This window comes from Polypterus senegalus, chromosome 18 (assembly GCF_016835505.1).
Source record: "Polypterus senegalus isolate Bchr_013 chromosome 18, ASM1683550v1, whole genome shotgun sequence".
NCBI classification, from domain to species: Eukaryota; Metazoa; Chordata; class Cladistia; order Polypteriformes; family Polypteridae; genus Polypterus; species Polypterus senegalus.
In genome coordinates this window covers 65,418,269-65,446,067 of record NC_053171.1, presented here as the reverse complement: position 1 = coordinate 65,446,067, position 27,799 = coordinate 65,418,269, and the positions used below count along the sequence as shown (strand labels likewise).

The window sequence follows — 27,799 nt, the reverse complement described above, 5'->3', positions numbered from 1 at the left end:
TTATGATGTTCTAGTTTAATGACAAAATAAACTACGTGATTAAAATGGAAATTGCGAGAATAAAGTTGAAATTTCAAGCTTTTTTCCCACTTGTCCCCATGTTTTTTTTCTTTTCTCTGTATCCTATGCTTTCATATGACACTCAGACGGTGGGCTACGACTCTCCTTTTCACGGAGACTTTGATATCTGACAACTTCTCTTTTATTTTGGGCACCGTGTGACTTTGCGAACTTGAGCTTTTGAGTTTCTCTGACACTCTCTGTCATTCGATCAACTTTCTTTTGTTGTTTATACCACTGTTTAAACCAACAAATAGTATGTTTTTCCTTGCCTCCACTTGGTATTCGCTGAAATTCTTCTATTTTCCCCTGTGCTTTTGCCTTTGTCTTTTCACAGAACACTGAGCTTAACGGCCATTTATATTGATTCGCATATTCAAAGAGGCGTAATTCTGGGAGGAGTTTGGGCGGGACAGCACGCGCATGCAACGAGCATTACTTTTCACGGTGATCGGGATTTATGGAGCGGAAGAACGCGGAAATTGGAGTACACACAGATTCCTGCGAGGGGCGGAAGGTGCATGCACAAGCATTACATTTCACAGAGACCAAGGTTTATGTAGCAGATGAACGTGGAAGTTGGCGTACGCACAGATTTGTGCATCTGGATTTTTTTTTGTTCATAAACACATTTCTGCTTTTGTCCGTACGCCATGTTTTAGTGTGAATTCTACACACAGCATTATGCATGAGGCCCCTGGGTGTATAAAATGTATAAAACCTACACTTGGCGTAAAGCCACGCACTTTTCCACAGTACCTCATACCCTGTCGTACTCAAGTTCTCCACTCGGTTTTGCAGAATGGCGGCACTCAGTGTCAAAGCAGTGCTACTGTTCCTGTGTGGTTACCCTTTATTTCTTAGAACCACATTTCTGACGTGGCTTTATAAATACACTGAAAGTAACCGCATATTGTTTATTAGTGTAATGCATCTGATTGTAGATTACCTGGAACAATATAATGGCCCAGGGAATAGCATAGTATTCCAAATTCCATAACTGCTTTAGCATTGTTACTCTCACTGCACCATCTTCTTCTTCTTCTTTTTCTTCTTTCAGCTGCTCCCTTTAAGTGTTGCCACAGTGGATCATCTTTTTCCATATTACTCTCCCTGCACCACTCAGAGTATTTATATCACTGTATCTGAGTGGGGAATCACAGCAGCAGCTGATCAGAAAGAGAATTATCATTATACAGCATCAAGCACATGCTGCCAAAGCCACAGCAAAACGTTTCAAAGCCTTTCCTGTACAGACCTCACGGTTCAGAAACAGTTTCATCCCAAGAACTATAAACGCACTCAATCAATTGCTCCTTGTAGAACTGTTTGTACTTATAAGTACAATTACCCCACTGTAAACTTGTACTACAGTTATAATATTACACAACCTGTGCCACTTTATAAAGCGCGTATTTACATATGGTGATGATATCATTTTTAAGATGAAATGCAGCAAAATATGTTGATTATATTATACAGATAAAACTTTAACTTCATTTAAATAATCTGTATTGTTAATAATTAAACATATGAGGACACAGTGCTGCAGCGCTAGCAAGTTCACGTATTGTTCCTGCCTTGCGCATTGTATATTTGCTGAGGCTGGCGCGACACTGGAAGGATAGATGGATAGAATAATTAAACACGTATTATGAAGATATTTCAATGTTCCTTAAATGTTTTGAAGAATCGTCTTTGTAAGCTTAAAGATGGCTTAACGTCTATTACAGAGCTGATTGTGTGGTGATTGGGTATTTGGGAAAAGAAAAGTAACAATAGGAATTGGTGGTTAGCACGTTTGAAAGAGACTGTTACAATAAATTACTTCATCGAAGGTCGCACATGGCACAACATCATCTTGTGTGAGACATGAACAATCACTGCGCCATTGTGTTTCCATGTTTAATAACATGCTTTAATTCCAATCATCATGAAAATGATATCACGTATACATCTCAGTATTTTAATTATTCAGAGAGCTGTAATATCACAAATATAATGGATTCTGTGTCCTGTCAGAGAAAGAGAAAGAACAGAAGCACATAGTGATTAACACTCATAGAGCACATTGAAGATCAAATACAAAACAAAGCATTTAACATGCTATTTTAGTTACGATGGGATTTGAGAAACTAGTAAATTAAATAAATTTATAAGTTTATGATGTTCTACTTTAATGACAAAATAAACTACGTGATTAAAGTGGAAATTTCGAGATTAAAGTTGACATTTCATGCTTTTTTCCCACTGTGTGCCTATTTTTTTTTTGTCAGTACCCTAATAAGCTTAGACGGTGGGTTACAACTCGCCTTTTCATGGCGACTCTGATATGTGACTTCTTTTTTATTTTGGCACTGTGTGACTTTGTGAACTTGAGCTTTCAAGTTTCTCCGACATGCTATGTCACTCAATCAACTTCCTTTTGTTGTTTATTCCACTGTTTAAATCAACAAATAGTATGTGTTTCCTTTGCCTCCACTTGGTATTCGCTGAAATTCTTATATTTTGCCCAGTGCTTTTTCCATTGTCTTTTCACAGAACGCTGAGCTTAAGGGCTATTTATATTGATTTGCATATTCAAAGAGGCGTAATTCTGGGAGGAGTTTGGGCGGGACAGCTCGCGCATGCAACAAGCATTACTTTTCACGCTGACCGGGATTTATGGAGCGGAAGAACGCGGAAGCTGGAGTACGCACAGATTCCTGCATCTGGATTTTTCTGTGTGTAAGCATATTTCAGCTTTTGTGCTTATGTCATGTTATAGTGCGAATTCTACACACAGCGTTATGCATGAGGCCCCAGGTCTTTAAGTGGGGATTGTTCTAAACAGTGACATCCTATTAGGAAATTTCTATTTCTACTATTAGAAACTGGTTTTGCATTATCAAGAGATCATGGAGTTACATTATATTCACTTGTGCCAAAGCTTCATTTTCAGGCTTGAAATACACTAAACAGTCCAATACAGTAAAAGAATTGATCAAAATTTTTAGTCATACTGTGATATGGATTTTTGGCCATACTGCCCATTCATACCACCCCTAATCAGTATGTACATCATACAGCAGAAATGAAAAATACAAATTGTGTGATGAATAGAGCTACTGGTATGAAACAGCCACATTGTCCAGTTCATTAAGGATAACCTCCTGACAGGAAGTATGAATGTGGTGCTGCAAGGTGACCATCCATTTCCCTGTATGGTTCCTGAAGAGTCTTGGTGATGTGACTACCTCAGAAGACTCCATGAAAATAATTAAGGTCAAAAGTGGCTTTTATAGTAATCCAAATCAAGGTGACAAAAATTAATTTGAACACCTTCACTGGCATTGGGGCAGTTGGCAACTCTACTTTTACTAAGTTGGGACTCCAACTTTGAGATCCTCAACCTAGCTGGAATGTAAATAAAAAGCATTGATCAGAAAATGGATGTCTTTATAAAACATTTAATTATTAATCAACAGCTGGCACATATATCCAATCAAATGCAAACATATACAAAGCATAAATTACAATCAATTCATACATTTCTGTGTTGAGAGTCATGTGATATCTTGGCCACAAGGAAATCCTATCCCATGGTAGATCAATTGTTTTAATTTTAATTGTTAGAGTACCATTTAGCTTGATTCTCCATTCTGTTCCATCCTTCAGTTGATTGTTTTTCTCAGACATGCCAGTAAAGTGCTGCTAATTCGTTTTTGTTTTGGTGAGATGGTCCTATTTGCCATTGCTAACTCTTAATTGTTCCCATCTACCCTCGATTGTGTTCCTTCTATATCTCCACAAACTTCTTTTGCCTTCTTGTAGCTGAAGACCTCTACTTTTTATGTTGGCTTCTTTGCCCCCTCCAGTTTTCTCTTTACAACTGTGGAGTCACATATGGAAACAAACTTCTGGCCACTACCACAATTTAGCATTCAAGCAATTCAGGAGTCTCAAGTGTTGGCATATTTTGAATATTTTGACCCAAAACTGTCTCCAGAATTTGACTGTGTTGAGTTCACATTACAATTCCACTGTAACAGGGTGCCATGGTAGTCATTGTCTGCTTTTTTTCTGTTTATACATCTGTAGCAGTGGTCATGGGAAAAATGAGTTTAATTGTGTGTCTGTACCTTCATTTTGTTTAAATGTGCAAGAGCCTAATTGTCGGATTGTACATTAATGTAATGGAGCAAATCTTATGATGCCTGCAGTGGGAATAATGTCAGGAATGGATGAATAAGAAACACAAATTGACAGTAAGGAAATGAGTCCAGGAAGGAATGAAGGTGTTAAATACAGTGGTAATAAGAAAGGAAAACTGGCATTTTGTGGAAAAGATGAGATCCGGCAACAAACAGATATGGAAGAGGAAGATACAGACTTATTATTATCTTATTCCAGCTAAAATGAAATTACTTGGAAAAAGACCCGTAAGTCTGAGTAAACACTTCTAGTAGGGCAAACTGTTTTTCCATACTTTCATTATTTGTAGAAGTAACATCCATCTGCATAGATGTCTCCGATATTCTCTATACAGTCTCACTTTCAGTAATTTTGGGCATCTGTAGACTTATTGGACTTTTTATTCTTTTTCATTTTTTATAATCATATCAATCTGGAATAGGTACAAATCTAAAGTGTATTAGTATAATTTTGTACAGATCCACCTTTTTTTCACTTTTTCACCAGAGAGCCCCATGCTCACAAAATTCCAGCATGGTAGGTTCAAACTCCGGCCCATGCTCTGTTTATGTGGAGTTAACTCATTCTTTCACTGTCTTTTAGCACCCCATAGTCATGCAAGCAAGATAAAGAAGCACACAGAGCAGCTCAGCACAAGCGAGTGTCAGAGTGTGCGTGAGAATGTCCTGCAGTAGGGGGCCACAACACCCAGGGTTTGCTCCTGCCTTGTACCCCATGCTGCAAGGATGGCCTCTGTTATGACTGCTGAGGTTTTGTAAATTTTTTCTTGGCTTTGTAATTGATTTAGCAATTTTTAACTTCATTTTGAAACTGTGAATCCAGATAAATTTCCATTATTTTAAGGAGATTAATATTTGAGCCTTGTTTTCATTCTTTTTCATTTGGCCTTGAATGTTTATCACAGCACCTTTTTGTTTTTAATGGGCACCATCATTTTAAAGAGCCATTGCTAGGATGTGACTGTGGGTTGCTAGAGGGCGTGTCCAGGGGTTGTGCCCTGTGAAGTCACAGACATAATGGTAGTGAGTCTTTCGTCATTTTTGTGGGTGCTATCTGAATGTACTCATGAGTGCGCGTGTTTGGAATTTCTGGTTCGCTAACTCTGGCGTGGCTCCTTTTGACTTTAGTTTTGAGACTTCTTTTTAGTTTTGATGAATGATATTTAGTCTTTCTAGTAATAGAGTCATGCATAATAATTACTTATTACTTAACATTCTTCCGCGGCGACATGGTGTTATGGGTGTAGTCATTTTGGGGTTCCACATGTTGCTCAAGGGTGGTTACCAAAGGTAACCATCAAGGCGACCGTATTTAAATCAGTATGTTTATATTGGTGACATAGCAATCAAGAATCACTTGTAAAACAAAGAAACATTTTCTGTGACCTCAGTTGGTGATGGATATGAAATTTACATTGAGAGAGGTTATTTCAGGTTGTATATTCTCCTCTTTTAGGTTTCCATTAGTTGTTTCTGATGGCAAAATAAATCCCAAATTTGAGTTATTGAAACAGCAGCAGAGTCACACAGGCTGTCAAGAAAACATCTTCACATGTGCGTGTAGGGGGACTACAACATCAGTTTTAACTCTCCACTGGGTATTCCAATAAAAATGTTATGTGTTAGAAATAAACATACAATTATCCGTAGACCTTTCACAACCAACAACTAACAATAGCGCATTAGTTGAGGCCATTTTAACATCTCTTGAATTGGATTCCGCTGTCTGTGAAAGCTAATGAGCCACCACAAGCCTTTAAAAGGCTCACTTTTTACTACAGTACATGACAATGCAATAACGTGTGTTTTATGTGCCCTACTAATACATCTTATTACATTTCATTATCACTGTTTTTTATATATATGACTCATTTTTAAAGAATTATTTAATAAAGAAAAATGTCACTGTCTTTGATCAAGTAATTAAATATATAAGGCACTATATGATAGATAGATAGATAGATAGATAGATAGATAGATAGATAGATAGATAGATAGATATGAAAGGCACTATATAATAGATAGATAGACATGAAAGGCACTATATAATAGATAGATATATAGAAAAAGTGTTGTACAGCAAATAGAAATGAACAAACTAACTAACTAACTAGCTAATTAACCAACTATTTCACCCAGGGGAAAATTTAGCAAAAAAAAAAAAAAGTAAATGTTTCAACTTTGAAAACACTTAACAAAGCCCTGTGTTTATGATTGTTTCATTTTTTAATTTTTTATTTCATTTTCTAGAATCAAAGTTTTTTTGTATTGTGGGATTGCCTAATTCATTTTCAGCATTTTCAAATAGTGGAAAATTATTCGTATCTTTCTTTTTTGACAATATCCTGATTTTTGCAGGCACTGCCATTTGTGGCACAATTCCCACTACACTGCTACAGCATTAGCTTCCTAATGTGCGATGTTTGACATTATCATCAAAACGGCATAAAAGGTCACTGCAGGTGTTTCTAGGACTTCTGATATTAGGATAACAAAAAAGAACCCTTTTGTGTGCTTTTGCTTTTCTTGTTTATTGTGATTAACACGTTGACTGTTAAATGCGAGTTAACTCGTAGGAGGTGATCTATGGACAAAGACCACTGGCACAACCACCGCCACCTTCTACTCAGTTTCTCGTAAACTGTCCTCCGGGCTTTAGTACAAACTACAAGCATATTTGTGAGTAATGGATATAAACTGAGCATAGCATGGCACCACAGAAACAGAATATTTCACTTTGTTAGTTTTTTGTTATTAGCCTTATTTTGGATAACATTTTTCATAGAAACAATTTATATATGGGGAACTGCAACCATCTGAATATCGCTGGAAATTGCAACATTAGATTGCAACTAATTGTGGAGGATCTGAATTGTCAGACCCAGCTGAGTCCACATACAGATGGTGTTCACAATGAATTTTTGGTTTCATTCACCAACTATGAGGTAATTCAAATAGATGGTTTTTAGAGTTTAGGGTTTTGGTGAATAACAAAATGCATTTAATTAGTAAATTAAACTAATGCCCTGATTTTAGATTGGCACCAGGAGCAAATTCACTTATTTTCATTGTGATAGTCAATGTGTTAAACACTATTTTGACGTGGACTTTAACTGCAATTTAGGGTTTATTTTTTGATCTGGCAAAGACATTGGTTAGAACTTTCCTAAGCTTTGACACACATTTATTTTCTGGTCCCTTTACCTTCCATCTGCTGTCTAGAGCAACTTGAATATTACGCAATGCATGCTAATTTGTTATTTCTTGGTTCCATTGTCTTCCTGCTGTCCTGTTTTTACTCATATTTAAGTGTTCATGGAGATAAATACCTCTGAACATGAATGTTAGAATCAGAGAGGAATCAACCTAATTTAAAGAAAAAAAAAGTTTCCATTCTTAATTTTTTTTAGGAAGAAATCATAAGTAATGACACTAAGAACTGCAGAGGTCAAGAGCCGCCATCCAGCTTCTGCATTGGTCAAAGCCAGGCTGCCACGCCATGCTGTTCTTTCACAATCCAGACACTGTCGATCACCCTGCCGCTCTGGAAGAGACAAGGCCACGGTGAGTACCAGAATGAACTAAGAAAATGGAAAACAAAGGTCTTTTAAGTGAAATTAAACAAAAATCTGAATACTTGAGTACTGCACTCCATGTCCAAGCAAGGCGTTTTCCTCTAGGGTTGTTCTGCTAAAGGTTAAATCCGCATTCTTATGCTGATTGCTTTCTTCCTTTTAGTATTTTTAATAACACATGTGCCAACAATCCCTTGACAGCTGCCAGCCGTCTATTTTTCATTTAAATTACCTGAATTTGCGTTAGAATAAGAAGCAGCCCTCCTGGCATTGTACACCATTTCAGTTTAGCTGACCATTCTGGACGCCAAGCCACTTTCAATTTGCCCGTTTTTTTATGAAGTCCATCAGTTGCACATAAAGGGCAAGGGCAGATGTGGAGGTGATGCCAGTCCAATTCCAATAGGAAAAACAACTTGTTTGAAGTTGGGGATATACTGGCGGTCCAGGACACTTTAAGGCAAAGCAAGGTACGCCCCCTTTCCACTGGCTGGACAGAATGCTAATTGAAGCTTCCAGTTGCTGTTTACTCAAAACATGGCTATTCAGCCTTTGGGTCCGCCACAATTTTAAAGGCTGTCTGTTTCTTCTTTTACTGTAGACAACCCCAAACCCCACTCAAATGACCCATCGTGGACACACTTTTGAATATTAACTTCCTCCTGATAGGACAGTGTGAACCAGCTTTAGTCAGTCCAGACTCCACGCTTTACATATCACCTACCTGGTCATCTGAGACTTGCTCGATGTAGAGGTGTGTGCTGTTTAGCACCTGCATTCGTGTGTATCCATAATCAGTACTGCGGAATGCACTCCATTCTCGTGGCTTTGGGACAAACCCGTCATGTTCCTCTCTGCAACCCTATGGATGAGAACAGAGGTGTTATGATCCGTGGGGTTTTCTAATTTAATTTTTGTTTTTTTCATTCTGATAAGGGACACCATCCCATGGAATTATGTGAGTTTAAGAATGCTTTGCCAGAGAATAGTCAAAAAGAACAAACAAGATATCAGAAGCCTGAAAGACAGAGGAATACCAAGTGACTGAACTGCAAAAGGGCAAACCATGAGATGTAAACCAAAAAGCAAAAGGCGAGTCAAGAAACCAAAGCAACTGATTGCTACCTAACTACTCAAATTTTGCACCAACATTGTCACTAACTAATGAACAAACACTTGTTTTTATCCACTGAGTGGTAAGGCGTGTTACCAGCAGGGCCATATTTAACATGGCAGCAATTAGCTTGACCCCCAGGTTTACCCATGATCACCTGAAAGATTCCACCAATCAGAAAGCGCGAAGCACGAATGCGTAGCTGTAGCCATAAAACAAAGATGGGCCATGTGATGTGCCAGTCGCGGTTTGTGCATTTCATGGTCAAGTGACACATAATCATAGAAAAAGATCAAATAAATAAATAAACATAAAAACATGAATTATAACAAGAGGCACACAGCTTTTGAGGATTTGATGCATTTCACCCAAGAGTACATAGTAGAGGTGACCTTTTTGACTTCTAACTGCCAAATACAAATGTTTATTGATCTTCTCTGGATTTTCATTATTAATATTTAAACTTAAATATTTATTTCTCTGTATTTCACATCATTGCAATCTGCCCATCTGGAAAATAATTAGTAAGCAATAAGAGACATGATTACTTCTGATGCAATCATTTTGCCCGGGGTTCACTTTGCTTGATTGTAGTTCCATCCATTTGTGACTCTGAATTGGGCCCATTGTGGTTCAGTGTGGGTGAATTGCCCACAGAACCCTGTCTGGCCTAACAGCCAGTGCTGACAGGATGGGCTACAAACACTCCCAAACCGAGAATTGGATTAAGAACTTTTCATAATGTGTGTGTATGTGTGTTTGTATCCTGCTCTGTAGTTCAATGGCTTCCTGTTACTTCATAGCACTGCATGAGCAAAACGTCATGTTGTCATAATCAGTTTTTGGCATACTCGTTTCATTTTTGGTCATTTGTTTATCTATTACAGTTGTATTTTTGTATGGTTAATAATAATTAATGTTATTTTTGTGACACCATTGTGGCACACATCCAAAACCTCCAAGCATTTTGTATGGAGTATAAAGCCAGGAACACCCATGTTTCTCTGTTATTTTTTTAGATGGTAGCCATACTGTTTGTTAGTAACAGTGCTGGTTGCTATTTACATATTCAACACTGCTACCATGCCATCAGTTAGGATTTAAGGCAATTACCAGTGTCCAAGCCTTTGAAATACATTTTCAAAATCTTTACTTGTGATTGTTAGGATCCTGTTTAATATTTTTGTTGTTTCTTTTAGTCCGTTTATACCCTTTGGACTGTTTGTATTGTTATATTTGTTGTTGGATAATTTTTATTTTTAATTATCTGTACTATTATTATTTTGTTTAATGGGCAATGGGGTATTATAGTTTTATCAAGTCATTATTGTCACACTTACAGAGTAGAGTGAAATTCATACTTGCCTGTGCTGATCAACATAAGCAGCACTTCAGCACTCTCCAGTGCCATGAGTAGTGAGTACGACCACCTTAGCTAGAAAAGTGGAAGGTGTCTGCATCTCTAAATCAATTATCAGTCATTAAAGTCATCTGAAGAATCTGCCCTTAAAATAATCTTATTATTCTGCTCTTAAGGGATCATACCAAGCATCTTTCGTGATACTGCAACAAATAAAGCAGGAGACGATTTGTTAAAAGGGCTGGGAAATACTGTTGTCAGTAGAACGTGAGATCAAAACCAAGAAAGCCCTAGAGCTAAAACTGTCTTTGGAGAGAAAAAAATTAAGCCAAAGTCAAAACCTGAAATTGTATCTATGATAACTTCAATAAAGCTACACTGGAATTCTTTTTAAGAGTGTTTTTAATTTACTAAAGGATGCGGAACTAAACATTTGCTGCAATATTTATACTAGAAGGAAACCTGACATTACCGGCTAGGTACTTCTTAAACACTGTTGAACAAAATGGCATTGGCACAACAAGAAACAGGATGTTAAAATAAATTAAACTGAACCCCCTTCTACTTTAGCTGAATCATCTAAGGGTGACATCAGAGCTAAGTCAGCAGCAGTATGAGCTGACGTGCCATTTGTCAAATGAGCAGCTTTAGTGTCGGCTATGGGGGAGCCTATAAAAAAGGCCACCCTGCAACAGTTGCACCATCTCTCTAAGCAAGCCGTCCTCCTAAGGATTGTGAACTTCCAAAAAGAGAGATGAAATGAGCAAAAATCCATTAGGTCAGCGGTTACAGACTCCTGTCTGCATTATCTTCAACTATAATTAATCCCATCAGAAAACAGCTGATAATTGTGTTTACACAACAATTACACTTTTCAGATTTACTAAACCAGAACATTGTTATGCACTGCTGTGCTTGTCGATGTTTTAACCCTATTAGACTGATTAAGCTTGCGACACAATGTAATCATTTGCTAAAAAGACATTGCCATAGCTAACAACTAATCTTTACTAATTAATTACTACTGATTACCAGTGTTAAATGACCAGATTCATCAAAGCATTTTTTTCTGTGAATCTGCCTGTTTCACCAGACCTTATTCTCCACATTTTTGCCTTAAAATCTGCCATGCAGCTGGCTTGCACAAGATTGTTTTTCTCCAGTTGCTAATGGTGCTTTGCAAGGTCCACATGACATCACAGAGCATTGGCAGCCATTTTAGTTTGGGATGTCACTACCCGATCTGCACTGCCTGCCCGATTTGCATGACGAAGAAGAAGAAGAACTTGTCATACATGCATGTGACTGTAAGCATACTTCACCTCACACTTTATGGTATTACCAGATCCGCTTTGCACATGCATGAATAATTTTCAGCATATACACACATGCATGATGTCACTACCCAATCAGTGCTCTGGCTGGATTTGCGTTAAAAAAATAAAGAATCGATTGAGGTGTGCATTAGCTGACCATAAGGAAAATATTATTAAAATACTTTGCTCTTCTGCATAGTTTTATTGTAATGTTGTGTCATTATTGCTCCTCATTATTTAGTGCAGATCGAGTAGCGACAGGGACAGACCCCAAGTATATAACACTAACCGTCACATCACAGACTCAGACTGTGGGTGTTAGCTAGTCATAGTGATAGGAGACAGAGAGAGATAAATGACTCAAAGTATTGTATACTCAAAGAGAGGCATGGTGGTGCAGTGGTTGGCACTGCTGCCTCACAGCTTGGGTTACATTTTCCTGCGGCAATAATAGGTTCAGTATAGTTGGCAGATGCTTCCATAGTCCTCAGGGACACCACTGCACCAGTATATTCTACTCAGTGCTAGTTCACTTTCTCCTGCCCATTGACCTTATTGTGTTCCACAGAGTTTTCCAGAATTCCTGAACATTTTTAGTTTTTTGCCAAACTCAAGATGAAGCAAATTCGAAGGGGTTGGCTCATCACTACTGAATATGCTGCATTGTAATAATATAAAGAAATATAAAGAAAATTGACATCACTGCTGGTTCATCACAACAATGCTGTGTCATAACTTAGCGAAAATATTGCCTGTGCCAAAACTGATTTCATGTAAAAAGTAATAATAAGATGCTGCAGATGTTCTATCAGATGGTTGTGGCGAGTGCCCTCTTCTACACGGTGGTGTGCTGGGGATGCAGCATAAAGAAGAAGGACGCCTCACACCTGGACAAACTGGTGAGGAAGGCAGGCTCTATTGTAGGCATGGAGCTGGACAGTTTGACATCCATGGCAGAATAACGGGCGCTGAGCAGGCTCCTGTCAATCATGTAGAATCCACTGCATCCTCCACTGAACAGTATCAACTCCAGACAGAGGAGCTGCTTCAGCAACAGACTGCTGTCACTGTCCTGCTCCACTGACAGACTGAGAAGATTGTTCCTCCCCAACACTATGCAATTCTTCAATTCTACCTGAGGGGGTAAACGTTAACATTATACAAAGTTATAGTCTGTCTGTTATACCTTCATTGTTATCACTCTTTAATATTGTTTTTTATCAGTATGCTGCTGTTGGAGTATGTGAATTTCCGCTTGGGATTAATAAAGTATCTATCTATCTATCTATCTATCTATCTATCTATCTATCTATCTATCTATCTATCTATCTATCTATCTATCTATGTTTAAGGTGCTGATTAAATACTACCATCTGCTGTGTTTCAGACAGGGGTTCAAATTCAAGTTTTAGGTCTGTTTTGCTCATTTTTTATTCATTTATTTATGTTAATTATTTGCATTACTCTTTGTTTTTGATTGTGCCCCTCAGCTCCTGGCGGTTCATTTCGATTGCACTAGGGGATTTTGGTGTGTTCTGTGATTTATTGACGTGCCTTGTGCTTTTTGTGATTTGTTGGATTTTTTTTTTTTTTTTTGACCTTCTGCTCTGTTTTTTGACTTCACCTTGGGATTTTGCTTTGGGGCCTTGCATTGGATTGCCTTATGGCTATAGACAACTCCTTTATGCCTTTTTTGTACATCAAGAGCGTTGCATGTAGCATTATGGAATTAAAACAGACACAAACAGGATCTTAAAACAAGTCACCAATAGAAATGCTTTTTATTGTAAGAAATGCTTCCTCAACAAGCTTTTGCTACCACAACCACAGTTACAAGCACAGTAGCACACAGCAATACTCTCTTTCTTCTCTTTCAGCCTCTCTCTCTGCCTCCTCTACTCCTCCCAGCAAGCTTTGTCTCCTTCCTCCCAACTTGGGCTCCTTTTAAGTAATTCCCGGAAGTACTTCTGCTGTCCCAAAGATTGGCCCAGAAGCACTTCCAGGTAAGGCGGGAGCCCCACAAAGTAGGCCTCGCTAGTCCCAGCAGTACCCCCTGGCGGTACCCATGGAACCCAGTAAGGCTGAGCAAAATAAGTCCAATTCCCATAATGCCCTGTGGGAAACTCCCAGGAAGACTATGCCCTGTGCATGCTCTCGTCCCCGGTCCTTCCATTCTAAGGGTCTCCTAGTAAGGTTTCCTTATATCCCTAACACTATTTTATTTTTATAAAGTTTTTGTTTGCCCATTTATTTTTGGAAGCACTTTTTTAAATTTGGGAAACCCACTGGTAAAACAGTCTGTGATAATCTCGTTGCACTGTTATCAACTGATTTGCAAGTACTGATAATCAGTTGTGTTATAAATGTCATGCTCTGCTGACTGTTCTGACACATTGTAAAGTACTGGGAACAGTACAGTGGTTTAGTGACTTGATGACAGATCATGAAAGTTTTCCTGGCCACCACTTTAACCTTTTCCTAATAAAAAACTCCTAGCCAAGGAGCTTGGAAACATGACTGAACTGAAGAAAAGGCATCAATATGTTTGTATGCCAGAGTTGGATCTGCCCGGCCACTGGCACATTTCATTCCTGGAAACATGCTTGTGCTGTCTTACTTTCTCACTAGTGCATGCTGCTAAGCTCTTGCCATGCAGGGCATATTCACCTTAATTAAAGGATAAGTGTCTGTGTGTCTGTTTGTGTGTCCATCCAGTTGTTATATCTCTGCCATTCCAACAGATCATGCATCATAATCATAAACACTGCTTTTATGAATCCCATACCAAAAAAGCATATAACAGAGACACATTGCAAACATTAACTTGAGGTCTGCATTGATTATTTAGATTTCAGCCCATCTTAGAAGGATAGCACAGCTGGCTAACAAATAACATGCTAAGTAGATACCAATAGTCAACAACTGCAGAAAATTCCTCCTGAAAACAAACTTGTCTGAAACTGTTTCAAGCATTTAGCGTTTGAAATGCATATCAGTTGTCCTCTAATGCCATTTGTTTCTTTTGTCATCTCCTCCATTTCTACCCCTTTTTAAAATTGTTTGCATTACCTTTGAAATCTGAGTCAGACTGTTAGATGAGAGAAGGCTCCGGGCGCAGAAGTGTGAAAGCACCAAAAATCCCATATTTGCATTTTTTTTGACACGTCCTTACAGAGGTTATCTCAAAGTGCATCAGCCGTGACCTCAGGGAGTACTATAGCATGTCAGCTTAGACCCAGGTGCCTGTGCTCCTGGCATTTAGTCAAACATTCGGTATGGCTCCTTACCGCAGATCCTGTTATGATGTGCACTGGTGCTTTTGGATTGACATATGGCTGCTCCTTGCTGCCATTGAAAACCTAGAAAGAAGCAAACAGGAGGCTATAAATCAGACTTGTTCAGTTAAAAAACAGCTAGAAAATTAAAATGCAAGAACAGCACAAAAGTGGAGAAGCTGGTGCTTGCTCCATCCTTTTTAGTTAAACACAGCTTTGGTCACATTCACAACATTTCACTTGCGAGGTAACTTGGCTTGAGCCCCTGGCTGCAGATTTGGCATAATACTCATTTAATAGTCATCCAAAACATACAACAGAGATGTTATGGAAGGGCATCTCCAGCAGGAATAGCCAAACACTTCTTCTATAATAGAAGAAAATGTATACGAAGAACAGGCCAAAATCAAAACCAACAGATCAATCACTTGAGTCATCAAAATCAAAGCACCGAGCAAGAATCGTAGTGAAAAAGTTCAGAACCAAAGTCTGAGAGCCGCTGACTTAACACAAGACCACACATTAAAGTCTGTTTGAATCTCCACAGTCAGTAATGACATCACACGACACAATATCCAGGACATGCCCCCTGGCAACCCATGTCATAGCAACAGGTGGCACTCACAAAACAAAGTGGTGAGGCAGAAAAATATAAAACAGCAATACACGAGTAAAGTTTAAATCAATAGATATAGATGGAATATTCAGTAATAAAATCCTCAAAAAATGATCAGCAGCTTAACACTAGAATTACCAAAGCCTACGAAAAAACTTGTAATACTAGCCCACCTTAAACCCCTTTGCACCTCTCTGTCAGCATCTTTTGTGTTGTAAATGTGCCGATCAACACAAGCAGTCTGCTAAACCATCTCCCCACCAACGCAGAAAGTTCTCTTAGTTCAATTCTGTTTACCTGCGTGCGAGTTGCTGGGAGTTGTATCGGGTAAATAATATATCTTTATTTGGAATACATGCATTCCATGTGTGTTCTGTGTCTACAACAATCTATGTAAACACATTGTTAAAACAGAAACTTTTTCATGTTTTAGTAATAATTGACAAAATGTAGACAGGTTATGGTTCTGCTTTTCTCCAGAAATGGTTTCATAAGTTTTATGACCTTAGTCTCAGAAAGTCTTTCTCTTATGGGGTGACTGGGATCTTTTGCTGAATACGATCAAACACAGTTGCGTAGGGTGCAACAAGTGCTTCCACCAGCAGCTAAAGTCACTTCAGTACACATGTAATTTGTGAGTGTGCCCATGTCAATCAAACAGAGGAACCTCTGCAGTTTACACTGTAGGAAGATAAGTAAATAAATCAAGGTAAATAACATTCAATCTGGCTTTTATATAAGTAACATATACATGGTTTTCATGTAAATACCATCAAAAAACATAACCACAAACAGGACTTTGCACGATACCTTGGCGAGCTCTGTAAGCCATGCTTTTTCTTTGAAGGACATTGACTGACAGGATAAAGCCCAACCTGTTTATGCATCCAAACGGTGCCATCTTTCGCCTTTATACCTGATGCAGCTGCGTTGTTCTTATATGTGAGTGGACATTTCTTGCGGGGGGCTTTTGTTTTCTTTCTGGGATGTAGAACCTTCATCCTCGTCTGAGTTCACCTCTGCTATAGCACATCTTTATTTGAAAACGGCAGTGTCAGATCGGGGCGAGCGTGAGCATGACTGAGAGAATAAAAATGCTAACCTTTACATGTAGCATACATTTACAGCGGCTGTTACAGACGCGAATCAAATATATGTTTTTATTCTATAATAGTAAGAATAAGAGCAGCTCACTTCTCAAAATGGAGGCATCCGGGATCAAACCACAAACATCTTGATTACCAGTCAGCAGTTCTTACCGTTGCGTCACCAAAGTGGTCATATTAAGGGCGTGTCAATGTCGCATCCTAACACAAGTTCTTTTTCTGCAGTTATCCATCCATTTTCCAACCCGCTGAATCTGAATACCGGGTCACAGGGGTCTGCTGGAGCCAATCCCAGCCAACACAGGGCACAAGGCAGGGCAGGGTGCCAACCCACCGCAGGACACACTCAAACACACCCACACACCAAACACACACTAGGGCCAATTTAGAATCGCCAATACACCTAACCTGCAAGTCTTTGGACTGTGGGAGGAAACCGGAGCACCCAGAGGAAACCCACGCAGACACGGGGAGAACATTCAAATTCCACGCAGGGAGGACCCGGGAAGCGAACCCAGGTCTCCTAACTGCGAGGAAACAGCGCTACCACTGCGCCACCGTACTGCCCTCTGCAGTTACATTTTTAAATAAAAGTACACTTGTTTTGTTCTACTTGTACCTTTTGTGAAAGTGTTTATTTGACATTTGGATTTCAGCCTTCACACATTATACACTTCATGTCTGCATTTATTACTAAAATATGAAAAACGTTTCTATTTTAACTATGTGTTTACATAGTGCCTATTACTAGAGACATTACATCCTGCCTTGAGAGTTTTGGATTCCAGCAACATACTGATGTTCCCACTCATTCCAAATGACATATCTTGGACTTGATTTGCTGTTCTGGAGTTACCCCACTTGATTGTACTGCAGATGAATTCACCATAACTGATCATTTTCTTATTTCATTCAATGTTAAACTTGCACTTTCCAATACTAAGCTTTCCCGTCTCATGTCTTTCCGTAATATTAAGAATATTAACTTAGACTCTCTTTCCTCTAGTATTGATTCCCTTATGAACATTCATAATTTATCCCCTCCTGAAGAACTGGTCTCACACTATAACACTGGACTTAATGGTATTCTTAACTCTCTCGCTCCATTAAAAACTAGATCTGTTTCTTTTTTCTTTTTTGCTTCCTGGTTCACGCCAGAACTTCAGTTTTTGAAAGCCAAAGGCTGGCAACTTGAATGGTTGTATAAAAAAGCTGGACTCTTTGTTCACAAACAGATGTACCAAAACCATGCCCTTTATTACAAGGACTGTATTGCCCAAACAGGCCTCTAGAGTGCAACCAATTTGGTCGCACGTGCGACCTACTTTCTCAATGGTGCAATTAAAAAAAATCAAAGGTTGCACCGGTGCTACCAGCCGTTCGAGGGGGAAAAAAAACGAAACTCCGTGACTCTTAAAGTCTCCCTGTTGTTCAACAACAGACACACATTAGGCCCATATTGTGGTCTAAACCAATCAGAGATAGTGAAGGGCGGATCCCGCCCCCCCCTCTGATTGGCCGTGGTCCAGATATTCCTGTACGTGTGTGTACGTTTGAAAATGCAAGTGATGCAGTCAGACAGAGAGAGGTGAGTAGCCCATCAGGTAAACAGTGGATGTAGCCGCGGATTATCAGAGAAGATGAAAAGAACGATTGACAGCTTTTTCGTTAAGAATGTTAAGTTAGGGCCTGATCCGTCCGAAAATCATAACCAATGCTCTGACACGGAGCCATCAACCTCCCAAGTTATAGCAAGCCCTGGTCCGGAGGCGGCATTAGATAATGAGCCACATACGATCGAGTCCGAGCCCACTGAAATTAAAAGGGGTAAAGTGTATACATTTCGAAAAGAGTGGCTTGACCAGTTTCCCTGGCTAAGATACAGTAAAGCCGATAATAAAATGCACTGTATTTACTGTAAAGAGTGTGGGAAGACCATGGCCGGCAGTAGTGCATTTGTGACTGGTTCTAATACATTTAGAATTGAAACACTGAAAAAGCACAATGCATCTATAAAACACATTACATGCCGCGATAAATGCACTGCTCAAGTGTCCCCTCTCCCCGCTGCCTTTCAGTGGCAGGCAGCAGCAAACAGATCATCAGACAAGGCCGAGATAATAATTAAGTTTAACGTTGCCTACAATATTGCAAAAGAAGAACTTCCCTTCACTAAATTCAAGTCTGAAATAATTCTTATGAAGAAAAATGGCTTGAAAGTAAACCCGACGTACAGCAATGATGTCGTGTGCGCCCAATTTATAGGAGTCATCGCAGATACATTGAAAAAAAATTGCGAACAGTGCGTACATGGCATTCCTGATCGACGGAGACACAGATATCTCCACAAAAGAATGCGTCATTGTGTACAGTCGTATCTTGTGGAGAGGAAGACCGGTGAATATACTTATTGGACACATTGAGGTCGAGCATGCTCATGCCCAAGTCTGGAAGATTTTGATGCTAGAGAGTGTGGCCAGCTGGTTTAGTCAAGGCCAAAGATCAAGAAGGCCAAACTACAGGAGTTGGCCATCCGAGGGGCATGTGACTGCAATGGAGGATAGTCCATAAGACATTGAGCCATGAGATGTTCAGTTTGAAGCCCTTAAAACACTTAATTTAGATTTTCTTTTTAGTTAATTTATCTTGAGATTTTTTAAGTTTAAATTTCAGCTCAGTAAAGCACTTTAAGCACCAACACTTTTTCAGTAAGTTACCTTTCTTGTAGAATTGTGCTTGCCTTCAAATAAAGAACTTTATATTGACCAGATTGTTAGTTAATTATTTACAAGTCAATATTGCCTATATGGACAGCATTTAAAAAAAACCAAATAAATAAATAAATAAAGTGAACGTGTAAAACTGTGGTGTTAATTGTGATGCGGTTGAACATTTGGGTGCACCTAACCTTTGTGCTGGTGCACCTAAGAAAAAAAGTTAGGCGCACCAGTGCAACCAGTGCAAAAAGTTAGTCTAGCGCCCTGCCAAACTAAAACTAACTACTATACTCACATTATTTCTTCCAATGAAGGCAACACCAAGTCATTGTTTTCACTGCTTAATAATATCACACAACCCCCGGATTCTTTACCTTCTCACCTTTACTCAACTGATTTTTGCAATTCCCTTATGTCCTTTTTTAATTAAACAATCCAGAAGATTCATCAGTCTCTCAGCATGGATTCCTCCAGTACTTCATTTGAATTTTACCCTCCAACTCACTTATTTTCCACTTTTCAGCTTCCTACTTTCTCAGAAATCTCAGATCTTGTCTGTAAGTCTAAGCAATCCACCTGTCAACTGGACCCTGTCCCTACAGTTCTGGTCAAAGCCTGCCTCCCCTCTCTGATCCCTCTTATTTCTGCTATAATCCATGCTTCTCTCACTACTGGTACTGTTCCTTCATCTTTTAAAACTGCTGCAATAACCCCAAAACTGAAAAAACCTGGTGCCGATACAACTAATTTCAGTAATTTTCGTCCTATTTCTAATACAATACAATTTATTTTTGTATCGCCCAAAATCACACAAGGAGCGCCACAATGGGCTTTAACAGGTCCTGCCTCTTGACAGCCCCCACAGTCTTGACTTTCTAAGAAGACAAGGAAAAACTCCCAAAAAAACCCAGTAGGGAAAAAAAATGGAAGAAACCTCGGGAAAGGCAGTTCAAAGAGAGACCCCTTTCCAGGTAGTTTGGGCGTGCAGTGGGTGTCAAAAAGAAGTGGGTCAATACAATACAATACAATACACAGAACAGAACAAATCCTCAATACAGTATAAAAATAAAAAATTTTAGAAATACGTAGCAGAATTTAACAGTGGATGACATCACATAATATGATATGGATTTGTTTAGAATCCTGGAGACCTCATCCATCAAGTTGCCTCCCCCATTTGGCCATTCTATGGCTGAAACAGTGTTGGGGCAGCCAATCCGATGAAAGGACCTCTCTTTCCCGTGATTCTTGCGATCCTACATCAGGTATCCTTCATTTCCAAAATATCTGAAAAAAATAGTGGCTATTCAACTTTTCTCGTTTATCTCAAAATAATCTGTATGAACAGCTCCAGTCTGGTTTTCGTCCCCTCCCCAGTACAGAAACGGCACTTATAAAAATGACTAACGACCTCCTTATGTCAGCTAATTGTGGTTTAATTACTATCCTCACTCTCCTTTATCTGAGTGCAGCCTTTGACACTATTTGTCACACTAATCTTCTCAATAGATTATCTTCAATTGGCATTACCCACACTCCACTAGATTAGTTCAGATCCTACCTCTCAGACCGCACTCAGTTTGTTCATCTTAAAACTTTCACATCCCAACCCACCACTGTTACTTTAGGTGTGCCCCTGGGGCCCCTCCTTTTCATTATTTACCTCCTTCCCCTTGTAAATATCTTTCATAAATATAACATTAGCTTCCACTCTTATGCTGATGACACCCAGCTCTATCTCACTAGCAAACTTACTGTTTCCTTTCCACCCGCCTCACTTACTGATTGCATAGCAGAAATCAAATCCAGGTTTTCTTCAAATTTTCTTAAATTAAATAGTGACAAAAGTGAGGTTCGCCTCATTGGTACAAAACCAACATTATCCAAAACTGATCATTTTTCATTTGTTATTAATCATTCCTCTGTCTCCCCTTCCCCACAGGTTAAGAGTCTGGATGTCATCCTTGACAGTACTTTATCCTTTCAGTCACACATTTATAACACCTCCCGGATTTCATATTTCCACTTGCACAACATTAATCATATTTGCCCCCCACCCCACCCCCACTCCCCATACCACTGCTATCCTCATTCATAGCCTTGTCACTTCTTGTCTGGATTATTATTATTATCTTATGTTGACTATTTATAGTTCCTTCAGAAAGTCTTCAGATGCCATCACATTTACCACATTTTGTTTTGTAGCATAATATAACATTGACATAAGTATTCAGACCCTTCAATTAGTTGAATCCCCTTTGGCAGTGACTCTAGCTTTACAAGCTTTACACTCCTAGATTTGGGGATTTTCTGCATTTCTTCTCTGCAGATTCTCTCAGGCTTGGTCAGGTTGGATGAAAACCAGCGGTGGGCAGCTATTTTCAGATCTTTCTAGAGATGTTCTTTTAGGTTCAAGCCCAGGCTCTGGCATGTCAACTTTGTGTGTAGGGTCATTGTTCTGTTGGAAGGTTAACCTTCAGTCTACTCTGAGGTCCAGAGCACTTTGGAGCAGGTTTTCATTAAGGATATCTCTGTGCTTTCTCCATTTGCTTCCACCACTGTGCTTCACTGTTGGAGTGGTATTGCACAGATGATAAATGTGGTGCCTAGTTTCCTCCAGACATGGCACTTAGAATTTAGGCCAGACAGTTCAATCTTAGTTTCATAAGAATCTTATTTCTCACAATCAGAGAGTCCTTTAGGTGCCAAACTCCAAGTGGGCTTTCATGTGTCTTTAATTGAGGAGAGGTTTCTGCCTGGCCATTCTGTCATGAAGCCCAGATGGCTGGAGTGTTGCAGTGGTGGTTGTTCTTCTAGAAGCTTCTCCATCTCCACAACTTGGATGAACTCTGCATGCTCAGTTTAGTCAGGTGGATAGCTGTAGGAAGCGTTGTGGATGTTCTAATCTTCTTCCATTTAAGAGTTATGAAGGCCACATTGCTGTTGGAAAACTTCAGTGTTGCAGGATTTTTTGTAACCTTCCCTTGATTTTTGCCTCGACACAATCCTGCGCCTAAGCTCAGCAGGCAATTCCTTACACAACAAGGCTTAGGTTTTGCTCAATTGTGAGACCTCATATAAACAGATGTGTGGTTTTCCTAATCGGTCCAGTCAGTTGAACTGACCACAAGTGGACTGCAAACAAGCTGTAGAAACATTTCAGCCATGGTCAATAGAATGGGAGGCATCTGAGCCACATTTCAAGCATCATAGCAAAGGGTCTGAATACGTGAATCAATGTGATATTTAGGTTCTTTATTACTACACTTGTGTCATCTTCTTATTTATAATACAGTTGCAAAGTTGTCTAAAATTCTATTTTTACTTTGTCACCCTAAGGTATTGAGTGTTGCTTGATGTGTGGAAAAACTGAATTTAAATGATTTTAACACTATCCTTCAACACAGGAACATGTGAAATAAGTGAAGGAGTCAGAATACATTCTGTAGGTACTGTATTTGCTCTTGGTGTTTTGTGCCTGACTTCTGAATGTTGAGCCTAAGGGAGCAGGACCTCCTAGCAGAGCAGTTGTATAACCACCCTCAGGCCTTTATTGATACTGGGATTAATTTACGTCCTGCTCTCATTTAAACTGTTCTTCTGTGAATTCTGGTCTAGGGTTTTTGGATATTTATTAAACATTCTGGAATTTTACCATTTTGAAATCATCCCCACCTCCTCTAACACACATGAGAAAATTATTGAAGATCATAAAGTCACTACTTGCAGCCTAAGAGTCAAACGAGTCACCAAGTGGGCGAGCACATGATCTCCTGATGTTGTAACACACGAGAAGACTAAGCTGATGCCTATTTGTTTCATTTACTTTATCGGAGCCATCACAGAAAGTGTGTTTAGTTTTAATTGTTTTTGTTTTATTTTTGTAATCCCATCACTGAATACAGATGAGCAGAAGCGGCCACTGAGGTGCTTGTGAAGCGTGTCCAGTGTTTTCTATTGAGATATATGGGTGCTTGTGCTCCTTTCAAGGCCGTGGTGCTCCTGGATATTCACCCAATTACCCACATGGGTTACCCAGCCCTGATGTAGTAGAAAATCTGGGCATGTAAGAATGTATTCTTTTAATGTTTTATCTTCACAAGGATTAAAATACTGTAATGCCTTCTTGTAATTGTAAAGGAATAAAACAATACAGAGGAAGTCTTTGATGTTAGAAACCATCTTTTAGTATATTTCTTTGTTTAACAGCCTCAATATCTATTCAAAGCTACACTCTCATAACTTCAGGAGTGTGACAGCAATCTCGCTTTAACTCTTTGACGTACAAATGCATATAACAACCTGTTTATTTAGACAAATGGCTTCTCTGCATTATGAATGCTCTCTTTTTGAAGAACTTTTTGAGTTGGGCTGGATGGTGCATTAAGACAGTGTGCTGCTGGCTCCCAGAATATTCTGATTAAAATATAAACTTGGTCCGAGTGGATCTCATAATCTCTTCCTTTAATGAATCTACAAAATCCCTAATCTATAGGAATTCCACAACTTCCATTGACTCCCTAGATCGGTCTGATGTCTGTTGCCCTACATACAATAGTTTTAAAGGGGTCACAGTGACATAACGCTTAAAAGTCACTCGCAGGCAGCACTTTTCATCATCATCCCAGTGAACACACACAGAAAGTATTCAGACCCCTTCACTTTCTGCACACTTTGTCGTGTTGCAGATTTGCCATTTTTGCCTATTTGTCTACAGTTAATAATCCATAATAACAAATGTAGCTTTACAAAGTTTTGCAAATTTATGAAAAATCAAAAACTGAAATCTTGCATTCCTAGAATTATTCAGACCCCTTGCTGTGGCCCTCCAAATTGTGCTCAGGTTCCTGCTGTTCTCTTTAATTCTTCTTGAGATGTTTCTAGAACTTGACTGGAGTTCACCTGTGGCAAATTGAACTGATTGGACATCATTTAGAAAGGCACCTGTCTACCTGTGTGTAGAAGTTCCCACAATTCACACTGCATGTCAGGACAAACTCCAAGACAAGAAGTCCAAGGAACTCTCTGTAGATCTCCACCACCAAAGTGTTGTTAGCTTTTAAAGTTTCCAGAAGCACAATGGCCTCAGTAATTGTGAAATGGAAGAAGTTTGGAATCACCAAGACTCTTTCTAGGGTTGGCTGTCTGCCCAAACTGAGTAACCTAGAAAGACGGGTCCTGGTCAGGGAGGTGACCAAGTGCCCAGTGGTCACTCTAACAGAGCTTTAGAAGTCCTTTGCTCAGAGGAAAGATCCTGTTGGAAGTATGACCATCTCAGCAGCACTCTGTCGATCAGGCATGTATTGTAGAATGGCTAGACTGACACAATGCATGTAAGGACTCCAAGACCATGAGGACAAACATTCTCTGTTCTGATAAAACAAAAATTGAACTCTTTGGGCAAAGCTTCAAGCACTATGTCTGGAAAAGACCAGGCACTAATCATCGCCTGTTTAATCCCACCTCTACAATGAAGCATGATGTTGGCAGCATCATGCTATTGGGGTGAAGAAATGGTGAGACTGGTTAGAATTGAGTGAAGGATGAATGTAGCCAAATACAGAGAGTTCCTTGAAGTAAACCTGCTGAGAGTGCACACAACCTCAGGCTGGGGCAACAATTCACTGTTCAGAAAGATAACGCTGAATGGCTTTCCTTGAGTGGCCCAGCCAAAGTCCACACTTAAATCCCATAGAACATGTGTGGAGAGACCTGAAGATGGCAGCTTACAAATGCTTGTTATCCAATCTAACAGACCTTCTCCAAATCCAGGCGTGCAAATCTTGTAGAGACTTATCAAGAAGACTCAAAGCTGGAATTACTGGCAAAGGGGCTTCAGCAAAGTCCTGAATTAAGGCTCTGAGTACTTCTGTGAAGGAGATATTTCAATTTTTGATTTTTAATAAATGTGTAAACCTTTCTGTAAACATGTTTTCACTTTGTTAGTATGGTACAAATGGCACATTTATCCATTTAGAATTAATAAAGCTGAAGGGGTCGTCAGATTTTCTGAAGACACTATGTGGGTGTGTGTGTATAATGTTTAATGTAATAAATGAATGCTGGCACTAGTGTTATATACTGTTCAGGCTTGAACAGTACACACTACTCATAGTTGGGTTCATTTTAAATAAATCAGCGAGTCACGGTTGCAGTGTTTTGAAAACATGGACTTCGGATGCCCTCATCTCACAAGCCTCAGATATATGCATCCCAGAGGAACGTCTTGTTTCCTTGATGGAATGAAGGCAGAAGTGAAATGAACAAAAGAAAAAAAAATGAAAAACACATGGGACTCGACCTTGGCGTGACTCTTAAACCCTGAAAATGGATCCTAGTACACCCAGCACTGATAGCGTTACGATGTCCTGCACAGTGTCCACCAAGTTTATTGCTCTATAAAATTTTCGGCTGGGAAAGAACACTAGAGCTTAGGGCTTCCAGTTTAACTGTGTTAGTAAATTGCTCAGATTTTTTCCCTACATCATGTTCTTCATAAATGGAGAATTTTATATTTATCAGCAGGACAGATGTTATTTAAACTATTGTGTCTTCCTGGGCTTTTAGCTTTAGTGTGCTTTTAATCCAGGGTTCACTGTCTTTTCCTTTTCTCACTGCAGTACCTTGGTAAATATTTAAATTACAGTGGAAAAATGCTTTGAACAGCAAAAAACTATATGAGGTTACAGTTTTTTAGATGAATACATTCATACACTGCACTTACTGGATATTAATTAAATAAAATATTATTCAAAGCAGCTCACTGAAATGGGTTGGAAAAGTTAGATTTTTGGATATACAGAATTCAGTTTTGCATTTTAATATGCATTTTGAAGCTGTTATTTGTTTTTATGTTTATTTTTTAAATACTTCCACACCAGCTGTTTTGTACCTTAGTTTGGATAATGGATATCGTCATTCTGTGTGTTTTTGCACAGCATTGGTCAAATTGTCTGCTCTGCCTGTTGTCATGTTATGTTGTTGCTCCCACTTTCAATCACCTCTATGTAAGATGGCGGTCACCACTTTCAGTATTCAAGTTTCTCAGTTCCTGAGTATGTTCTGGACGTGCAATTAAAGAAAAAAATTTTAGCTGTTAAAATTTCTTTTAAATGCCAGACAGAAGAGCTAGCAGTTTTGCTGTATCAAAATAGCCAAAGTTCACCTACTTTTGTAAGTAAACACTTCCCTGCTACAAAAACGAGGAAGGCAAAGTTATGATTTGGTTTTGTTTTACATTTTTTTTGTATCCTAATGTAGATGTTTTTCTAGACTGTTTTCTGCTCATTTAGGGTTTTGAAGAATGCAGAGCTGGATTTTGAACATTGTTTTCTCTTAAATCAATTTGGAGATTACTGTTCCACGAATGATGGCTTCATTGCCATGATGCGGTGACCCTTTGTTGGTGGAAACGTGTTTTGGGGTTTTGATCAGTGATATCTCCATTAAATCGGTGTAAAGGTCAGCAGTTAATATTTCCTGGTTATCCAAGTTTGCAGATAGAGACTTCAATTCATGGCAAATGTATGTTTGGGTGGCATTTTACTGGCAGTATATTTAGTGTTTTGAATTCTTTCACTTTGTTTTCTGGATTTTAAATTAGGCTTGATGACAGATCACACTAACTTTTGTTAACATACTTGGCAAACTTGTCATTTCCTGGTCTATCATCACTAAAAAGATTGCCTCATTCTTCTCCGTAATGGGAGGTGACATTGGACTGATGTCCCAGCCAGGATAGATGGCTTTTCCATCCTTTCCAAACTGCATGCTCGTCCAGTACGTCAGGTGTCAGTGTCCAAGTTGCCTGTACCCCCATGCACACATGGACGTACTGAGAACTACCAGTATAGTTTCATTTAGCAGCTAAAAGGGAGCTACCTTATTTTGAGGTACTTCCATGTGACCCAGAAGTGCTTCCTTCTTGTAATATTCTGGCACTGGCATAAACGTCCCAAAAATTCATATGTCAGCAATGCCACATCTCTCCCTGAATACTGGAATGAGACCAAGGATACGGGAGATGCGAGAAATTCAAAATAGCGGTATTGATGATGGCATCAGGGTAAAACAAAAATAACTATCATAACACACAAAAAGGGAGTTGAACAACAGAAGCGAGGATCTGAAGCCAGCACCCAAACACCTAAAGACCCTAACTGAGAGACTGAAGAAAAGGCACTAGAGCAAAATTACATAAAATAACCAGAAACGTTAATAAACAAGGAAGTAGTGGGGGGTTTAGAAAACAATAACAAAAAAATATTAGAGAACAAAGACACAGCCATAGCAGACTAGCATTCATCGCACCAGCCATTCTAATGCTTACCTGGAATCCATACACTGGCCATAGCCTCTCGTAACTGTGCTCGTGGGCCCACAGCTCCAGGTCGACACCTGAACAATAACATGCATGACAGATGTAGGGCAGCACTTGGACTACTGTAATATACAGAATCAGTGAGAC

At 39.2% G+C, this 27,799-nt stretch overlaps 1 protein-coding gene across 6 annotated transcripts in view; it reads right to left on the bottom strand.

Moving 5' to 3' along the window:
* The window catches only part of acp7 (acid phosphatase 7, tartrate resistant (putative)), a 147,702-nt gene that overhangs the window by 9,367 nt on the left and 110,536 nt on the right, over positions 1–27,799 (bottom strand). For 4 of the 6 annotated variants that reach the window (XM_039742064.1, XM_039742065.1, XM_039742062.1 and 1 more), the window contains exons 11-13: positions 27,662–27,729; positions 14,906–14,977; positions 8,553–8,690 (exon numbers count right to left, since the gene is read on the bottom strand). In XM_039742064.1, coding sequence (XP_039597998.1) covers positions 8,553–8,690; positions 14,906–14,977; positions 27,662–27,729 — 278 coding nt within the window. Of the gene's footprint in view, positions 1–6,406; positions 7,798–8,552; positions 8,691–14,905; positions 14,978–27,661; positions 27,730–27,799 lie in introns of those variants that run through there. The other 2 variants (XM_039742063.1, XM_039742067.1) reach the window with 2 other exon arrangements.